Source organism: Sphaerodactylus townsendi, linkage group LG11, assembly GCF_021028975.2.
Source record: "Sphaerodactylus townsendi isolate TG3544 linkage group LG11, MPM_Stown_v2.3, whole genome shotgun sequence".
Classification (NCBI taxonomy): Eukaryota; Metazoa; Chordata; class Lepidosauria; order Squamata; family Sphaerodactylidae; genus Sphaerodactylus; species Sphaerodactylus townsendi.
The window spans coordinates 56,762,935-56,771,566 of NC_059435.1; the positions used below are offsets into that span (position 1 = coordinate 56,762,935).

Below are 8,632 nucleotides of genomic sequence, written 5' to 3' on the forward strand. Positions count from 1 at the left end.
GCCAGGCGCGCGGCCCCCTTTCCCAGTTGCAGAGAGCGCAGAGTGCGGCCCATCCTCAGAAGGCATTCCTCAACGGCGAAGCAGAGGGGGGGGCTTCGATGCCGCTACTGCCTGGGGGTCTGATCCCGACCATTGGAGACCCGACTTTCTAGCCCAGCGGGATCGCTGATAGCGCCCGAGAGAGCCCCGGGGGCCCTCGACGCCCAGCCCGCTACACCTCCCCTCCCCTCCCTGTGCGAGGATGCCCGGGCACCTGTGGCTGGCCAACAAGGCTCTTAGTGGACAAGCCACGGAATCAGGCCGTGAGAGGCGAGCGGAGAGCCCGGGGGAGGGAGGGAGGGAGGGGGCCCCGCCTGCTTCTGGAGGCTCCGGTCCCGCCCCCTTTGGAAACCGCCTAGGTGTGTCTCCCTCCCCCTTGCCCGTCTCGTTCCCCCCCCCCCGCCCTCTCCTGTACCCCCCTCCCGGGTCTCCCTGATTGGCTGGCGCGGTGGGTGAATGGCACGCGCCTGTGGTTGTCCCTATAAGAACCCTCGCGTGCCGGTCGGCCGCTCCGCTGCGTCCGCAGGCTCCCTCCGGGGGTGCAGAGCGCGCCCGCCCGCCCGCCCGCCAGACCGAGTCCCGGCGCCGCAGGAGTTCGAGGCCGGGGCCGGCATGGAGGCGGTGCTGCTGGAGCACTTCCCCGCCGGGCTGGACTCCTTCTCGGCGGCGGCGGCGGCCTACTTCGACCACGAGGACTTCTTCGGCGACCACTCGTCCCGCGACCCGCTGGATGGCGACGACCTGCTGGACGGCGACGAGGGCGACTTCCCGGACGCGCCCTTCCACGCCTGCTACCGCGCTGCCGGGCCCGGCCAGGGGGGTCCGGCGCAGGGCTCCTTCTGCTGCGCGGCCGGCGCCTTCGGGTCGCCGCCCGCCTCGCCGTCGGACCTGGGCTCCCCGTGCTGCGGGCGGGCGGCGGGGAAGGCGCTGAGCGCGGCGCGGCGGCGGCGCCGGGTGCGCTCGGAGACCGAGCTGCAGCAGCTGCGCCAGGCGGCCAACGTGCGCGAGCGGCGGCGCATGCAGTCCATCAACGACGCCTTCGAGGGGCTGCGCTCGCACATCCCCACGCTGCCCTACGAGAAGCGCCTCTCCAAGGTGGACACGCTGCGCCTCGCCATCGGCTACATCAACTTCCTCAGCGAGCTCGTCCGCTCCGACCTGCCCCTGCGCAGCGCCGGCAGCCACAGCCCCGGCCAGCCCAAGAAGGTCATCATCTGCCACCGCGGCACCAGTAAGTGCGCCGAGCCCTCGCAGGTCACCGCTTGGCAGGCAAGGCGAGGCTGGCAGCCCTGTGGCGACTCGGCGCCGTGCCAGCGCCCCAGTCCCGGGCTCCAGCCACCCTCGCCTTTCCAAGCCCAGGCGCGCCCCCACCTGTGGCAGTGGCCCCCAGGAAGGGTGGGACAGCAGAGAAGGCTTCCCCCTCCCCCGCATCGTCCCTTCCTCCTGTGCGCATCAAGAGGTGTCCAAATAGGCTCCCGCCCCTGCGCGTCCTCTGGGACCCAGCACCTCTCCAGTCCAGCATGGCAGGGGATCGAACTGCAGAAGTCCTGAGGGCCGCAGGGTTCGGGTCCGGCCGGCGTCCTCCGGCCTGCTCCACACCCGCACGAACTCTGCCCCTCTGGCGAGCGAGCGAGGGGAAGGCAGGGGCTGGCTCTCCAGGCAACCCAGCGCGCGCGCGTCCTCAAGGCTCGCAGGAAGGCAGCAGGGACCGAAGTCAGGTCAGGTGCCTGGCTGGACTCCACCTCCGCCGCTCCTTGCCACTGCTGAGCGTCCCTGGGCGACTGGACTGGCAGTCGTGCCATAGATATGGTTTGGCGCGCTGGCTCCAGAGAGACTCCTGCGGTCTATAAAGCCAGAGTTTCCAAAGGCATGCGCTTTCCTATCCGGGGATGTGAAGCCTCTTTCAACAAGCCCCGGATAGTGCAGCCGTCCATTCTCACCTGGAAATATGAGGTTCCCTGGTGATGGGGGGTGGGGGGTGGCAGATAGATCTAGATAGAGACCGATAGCTAAGAGGGAGGGGGGCTACCGGGTCCCACACTACATGCAACAGGCACTTAGCGCAGGCGCCGATGCAGCCAAGAGAGAAGAGTGTGTTGGGTTGGGTCGAGCGGTGCAACATGTCTGTGCCTGGCGACCGTACTAACCGCCTGCCTTTCTCTTCCGTCTGTTTCCCCTCAGGATCACCTTCTCCAAACGACCCAGATTACGGACTTCCTCCTCTGGCTGGACATTCCCTATCCTGGACTGACGAAAAACAGCTCAAGGAACAAAACATTATAAGAACTGCTAAAGTTTGGACTCCAGAAGACCCCAGAAAGTCAAACAAACAGCCTTCCCTTAACAACATAGAAAACGAGCCCCCGTTTGACTTCCTACCCTGAAACAGAAATGCTGTTTCTCCTGTAAATAGAACAATATTTACACCTGTATATTTGTACCTAAAGACTTCTATTTTTAAAGGTACTCTACAATACAAAAAGGTCTCCTAATGGCAATCAACGTTTTATTTATCTATTTATTGCTTAGATTTTCTGAAACAGAACTGTCCTTTTGAATGTATAATTTATATAATTTATCTTAATTATAAAATATGCAATGATTAGAGTTCCTCCTGCCGGACTATTCGGACAAATCTTTGGCTGGAAAAAGAGAACTCTTTCTCAAAAACTGTGAAGATAATTTATTGACATGTGATGAATGTGCCAATTATATTGTTATAATAAATTCTGATTACATCAAAAGTGATTTCTTTAGAGAAGTGCATGTGTGGAGAAATGGGAAATGCTGGATGTGCCCGCAGACTCTAAGAGACCATTTCTTGACTCACAGTAGGGTTCAAATGCAAAATCCTCAACCAATTTTTTTTTACCTTACAGGCCTGCTACCTTTCCTGTCAAAAAATGCCTCACTGCTACATTTGAGTGGGGGGGTGGAAGGTGGGGGGGGGGGTGACTGTTTTTAACAAGCAGAACCTCATTGTTGTTTTTTTAATGGTGACCCTATTTTATAGGTTTTGTGCATTACAGCCCTACCTACCAAAGGTCTCCTTCCAGAAGAGTTTGAAGAGAGGCGGGTAGCAGAATTTTCCCCTTTATTCTGCTCCCTTTGAACTACCTTCCCCTGAGCCCAGGCTTTGATTCATTAGGGAAGGGACTTTTCATCCAGGTTCCTTTCTTGGTTATAGCAGTGAGTTTGTACTAGTATATTTCATTGATGCCATTGAAAGTACCAGTTTCAGTATCTTCATGTTCAGTTTTGGCCAAGTGGGGTGGTACTGTGGGTAGTCAAGAGCAAACAGACATAATGTCAGACAACTTCCCTCCAGGAAAAGATAAGGGTGGTGTTGGTCTGTAGTGGAACAGCTGGATCTAAGCCCAGTAGTACCTTGGAGACCAACCAGATATTCAGGGATGCAGCTGGTACCTCCTATCTGACCATTGAAGAAGAAGAAGAAGAAGAAGAAGAAGAAGAAGAAGAAGAAGAAGAAGAAGAAGAAGAAGAAGAAGAAGAAGAAGAGTTTGCATTTATATCCCACCTTTATCTCCTGTAAGGAGACTCAAGGTGGCTTACAAGCTTCTTTCCCTTCCTCTCCCCATAACAGACACCTTGTGAGGTAGGTGGGGCTGAGAGAGTTCCAAAGAACTGTGAGTAACCCAAGGTCACCCAGCAGGCCTGTAAGAGTGTGAAAACGCATCTGGTTCACCAGATAAGTCTCTGTCACTCAGGTGAAGGAGTGGGGAATCAAACCTGGTTCTCCTGGTTCTCCACCTGCTCTTAACCACTACACTACGCTGACCCTTCTAAGCTCATACCCTGAAGCTCTTCCTGGTCTACAAGGTGCTACTGGATTCCTATCTACCTAATCACAATGGCTGTGAGGATCCATGATCACCCCAATGAATTTATGGGGCTCAAAACAAGCAAACATTCAGACCTCATGGACAATGCAGAGGCTCCATGCTGGTCTTTAATTTAATTCGGGAGACCTCTTAACCCGAATCTGCTACTATAGTGATGGATGTTGATATTTTTTAAGTCACTTTGGCTCTGATGTCAGCTCAGTGTAACAAAAAGTAGCCTTGCAGTCCCAAATCTGAATTTAAAAAAATCTGACCATTACAATAGCTTTTAAGATATCCTTCAGGATAGCTAACAGTGAGTACTGAAATGCAAATGATAATCCATGCCCCACACAACCTTGAAACGACTTGGTGTGGTTGCTGGGGGAACTAGGCCTGGGATTCCCCCTCTCCAATCCTTGATTCACAGGACAATTTGGCCAATTCACTTTCAGCCTTAGTTTTCCACCCGTAAAATGGGAATCAGCTGGAAGGCGGCTGAGAGGATGGCAGGAGGGGTTGCGCTGTCCTAGGCCCCTTCCGCACATGCAAAATAATGCACTTTCAATCCACTTTGCAGCGGGATTTTACTGTGTAGAATAGCAAAATCCACTTGCAAACAATTGTGACAGTGGATTGAAAGTGTATTATTCTGCATGTGCAGAAGGGGACCTAGAGCAGAAGAAATAAGCAAGAGCAAAATCCTGCCAACAGCAGGGAAGTTCTCCTTGGTCTAAGCTGCGCTGCCACATGAGGGGTCCAGGGGGGTTGGTAGGGACTTGTGTGGCTCCTGAGGCCAGCTCATCTGCACAAAGAGCAGTCTCTTTTTCTCAGAAGCACGGGTGGAGGTTTGGGGAGCGGGGTGGGGGCAAAACACAGACATCAAGAGACTCTGCCGAAAAGAATGATTGGGAGGAAATGGATCGTTTCCTGGCGGGGCCACCAGGCCTTTGTTTGGAGTGAGGGGGGCAACCCCTCCGTCCAGCCGACATTAGAAGTGCCCTTTGGGCTGGGGAGCCAACACGAGAGAGGCCATCTGCGGTGCAATCCTAGAGGGACACCCCTCTAAATCCCCTGCAAAACTCCTTGGGCTTAGGAGGGCGACACTCTCTTTAGGATTGCGCTGCAAACCAGCTTCCTTTTGCACTTCTAACCCTGGCGACGGAGGGGTTAACGCAGGCTTGCTGATGGGGGGGCGCTGGCTTCTCGACTCACACCCCTCCCCCCGGGGATTGGGGGTGGGGGGAGTGGCCGAGAGCCTGCCCCGAGGCTGCCGCTGCGGTTGCTGCTCCTGCGGCTGTCCAAGGCCGCAGGTGCGGATTTTCCCGTGGTACCCGCCGCTTGTCAGACGCCAGGGACCGGGCGGGTCCGGCGAGAGGACGGCCCATATGCCTTCTCTGATCCGGCGCCCGTCCGAGCGGCCCGTCCAGGGGGGCTCCAGCGGCTGGGAACTGGGCGGCCCCCGCAGGAGCCGAGGGGTCATTAGCCCGCCGCACTCCCGGGGTACTTTCGGGGAGCAATCTGGTGCTCGCCCCCCCCCCGCGGGCTAATTGCATTAACCTAATTAGAGGGGACCCCCCCCCTCCAGTAGCAATTACCCAGGCTCCGTTGCCCCCTCCCAACCTCGAGTGAGTTCAAAAAGTCCCCCCCCCCCCGCGCGCAAGAAAAAAAACTGGGATGGGAGCCATTCGCAGCCACTCTGCAGACTTTCCTGTCGGGGGAGCGAGAGAGAAAGGGAAGAAGAACCGGAGTCTAATTCGATTTGATCCCGCATTAGGACCTCATTACACACAGAAAGTCGGCTCCCGGGAGGCAGCATGTAATCGCATTACGCTCATTAGAAAGTCAAATGGTCGCCGGCCCGGTCGCCCTGGCTGGCCGTCGGGGCCGGGAGGGTCCCCCTCTGCTTGAGGGGGGGGCTGAAGGGGGGGGTCTGGGGAGCCCTCCGCCTCCGTCGGACGTGTTCCTGTGCCACTGCACAAGCCAAACACTGCACGCATTGTAAGAGGGCACCTTTTCTGCGGCCGTGCCACTTGTGTGTGTGTGTGTGTGTGCGTGCGTGCGTGCGTGCCTGCGTGCGGGGTGTTTTTGTCATTCAATGCCTCCTCATGTCCTTTAGTATGGTGCAGATCAAGCGGAAGAGCCGGGCTCGGCATGGGAAACACCGGGGTCTCTATCTTGTCACTCTCCTGTCTTGGCTTGGCAAGTCCCTTTAAAAGGCAACCTTCAAAGAGACTGACGGGCTCTTTGGCCGGGACTCCCCAGCCCCGGAGCCGAGCTGCAGAAGTCCCCCCCCCGCCGCCCCCGAGAAATAAACAGGCACCTCGGAGCTTTCGAGTTCTTCCAAACAGGGGTCGTCCGTCCAAGGGAAGCTTCGAGCCCCGGTGCTGTGAAAAGCGACAGGAGAAAAAAAAAAACACCCAAATTTGCAGCAGCACTTTTGGGAGCTCTCTCTCTCTCTCTCTCTCTCTCTCTCTCTCTCTCTCTCTGTGTGTGTGTGTGTGTGTGTGTGTGTGCGCGTGTGTGTGCGCTTCCCCATGTGGGTGTGTGGGTAATATTTTGCTTGGCACTGGAAGAACCAGCGTGTGGGCTTGCATGATTGACAGCTATTCAACTCTTTGAAATCGGTCTTCCCCCTCTTCTCCCCCCCCCTTCAGAACAACAATAACAATATTCATAGATCGGCTCCCTCCCTTTAGGCTGGTGGGTTATCCTGAAATGAATTATGCATCCCTCCGCTCCACCCCTCCGGCAGTCTGGTGGAAAGTCAGTAAGTCACTTTCTTTCAAGCCATCGGCCATCCTCTTCGAAAACAGCCCAGCTAAGAATTCAGGCTTCAGCAAATACCAGAAGTCTCCTTGACCCAAACCCCCAGATCTGCCATGTCCCTGAAGGCTGTCCAAAGCAGCCCCCAGACGGGGAGCAGAAAAGGCGCCAAGGAAGGTGTGGATTGCTGCGCAGCATGGTGTAGTGGGTAAGAGCAGGTGCACTCTAATCTGGAGGACTGGGTTTGATTCCCAGCTCTGCCACTTGAGCTGTGGAGGCTTATCTGGTGAACTAGATTAGCTTGTACACTCCAATACATGCCAGCTGGGTGACCTTGGGCTAGTCAGGGTTCTTCTGAGCTCTCTCAGCCCCACCTACCTCACAGGGTGTTTGTTGTGTGTGGGGGGTGTGCCCCTTTGAGTTTCCTTACAGGAGAGAAAAGGGGGATATAAATCCAACTCTTCTTCGGAGCCGCAATGCTGGTGGCAGCTTCTGCAGGCCTGGCCTAGCACTGCCTCGCCCAGCCTGGTCCCTCCTCCTCCTCCTCCTCCTCCTCCCCTAGAAATGTGCCCCAAGCCCGCAGATCCGGTGATTTATGTCAAACACAAAAAAAACCCAAGCCATCTCCCGAGGCCGCTGACATCTTTAGAGGCAGCCTCCTCGGCTCCCCCCCAGCCCCCCGTCTTGGTTTCATCAGACTGTCCTGGCCCTTGAGACCCAGGGTAATTGTGATGCCCCTTACATCCCATTGAAAAGGCGAGAGGGAGCCATACAAAAAGCTGGCGGAGAGAAAAGGCGACTATTAAAACCCCAACGCATCAATCTCCCCGACCCCAAAGTGCAGGGAAGGTATGGGAACAGGGAAGGGTGCTCCCGCCAGCCAGCCGAGGCAGGAGGGCGCAGAGAAGGCACTGAGAACCTGCTCCGTCGAAATTCCCAGGCGGTCTAACCTGCCAATATCCGGATTAAAGCGGCCCCTATAATATATGGGGTGTGAAACCCGGGCTAGGCATGAACTCATCCTATTTTCATTAAGGTCTCTTTTGCAGGGGCATCGGGGACCAGCTGCCAGGACGAACAAACACCAGTTGAGTGCCCCTGGTAAATCTCCCTCCTTTCCCCCCCTCTCTCCCCCTCCGCCAAGCCTGTGGAAACGTTCCCGCGCTCATTCCACAACAAATTGCCTTTCCCAGATCTGGAAGCATGGGGAGGCAACGATTCCCACGACGGGATGGGCGGCCCGGCCAACAGGTGTTCGGATTTGGCCGAGGCAGATAGGGAAACCCAGCGAGGGCCGCGTCGCTGCCAGCAAAAGGAGGCAGCCCGGGCGCCTCTTTGCCTCTTACACGGCGTGGAAGCCGCAGACAATCGAAATGATATCTTTATTGCTAGGTTCATGTCCTGGGCTATAACATATCAATCCCTGTCGGGTTTCTCTCGGATGCACCTGGTATTTCAAACTTGTTCTTTTTGTGTTTCTGGGCGCAGCTGCCTAAAGCAAGCAAAGAGGCAGAGAGGCCCCCACAATGTCTCCAAGACGTGTTGGCATGGTTTGCTTGTCTTTAATGTACCATTAAGCATTGTCTTGACACAATATGGGAACTGTAAAGCATGACGTGTGTTATAATAAAACACATTTTCAACGATGCACTTTGCAAAAGGGGAGCTGGGGATGCAAGCAAACAAACAGGCCCAAGTTTTGTTCTATTTTTTTTTTGTCTCAGCCTTCAACCGGCAATTAAACTTAAGACCGCGGCCTCCCTCCCCCCTTGCCTGATCAGCCAATTAAATTTTATGTCTCCTAATTTTTCACACAGAAAAAAAAAAGTCTCCGTGCCGGCCTCTAAAGACATTGATTTTCCTGCTATCACCTGCCGTTCAGACCTAAGTTCCATTTATCAAGAAGGGGAACGTCAAGCGTTGCATGAAGTGACTCTGTTACCATACGGCTCTCACCATCCTGGCCTATTGTTTTCCCTTGTTAA

General features: G+C 55.7%; 1 protein-coding gene across 1 annotated transcript; it reads left to right on the forward strand.

Annotated features, from left to right (window-relative positions):
• The first annotated feature begins 568 nt into the window (after positions 1-568).
• On the forward strand, positions 569-2,741 carry PTF1A (pancreas associated transcription factor 1a). Its single transcript, XM_048511498.1, has 2 exons — positions 569-1,270; positions 2,221-2,741. The coding sequence occupies exons 1-2, from the start codon at positions 652-654 to the stop codon at positions 2,421-2,423; spliced, it is 822 nt and encodes a 273-aa protein (XP_048367455.1). The 5' UTR covers positions 569-651; the 3' UTR covers positions 2,424-2,741.
• The last annotated feature ends 5,891 nt before the right edge of the window (positions 2,742-8,632 follow it).

Bases quoted from the DNA above. Each gene is read 5' to 3' on its own strand.
- PTF1A (XM_048511498.1), top strand. From the start codon at position 652: ATGGAGGCGGTGCTGCTGGAGCACTTCCCCGCCGGGCTGGACTCCTTC. The intron at 1,271-2,220 runs GTAAGTGCGCCG...GTTTCCCCTCAG, and splicing joins CATCTGCCACCGCGGCACCA to GATCACCTTCTCCAAACGAC.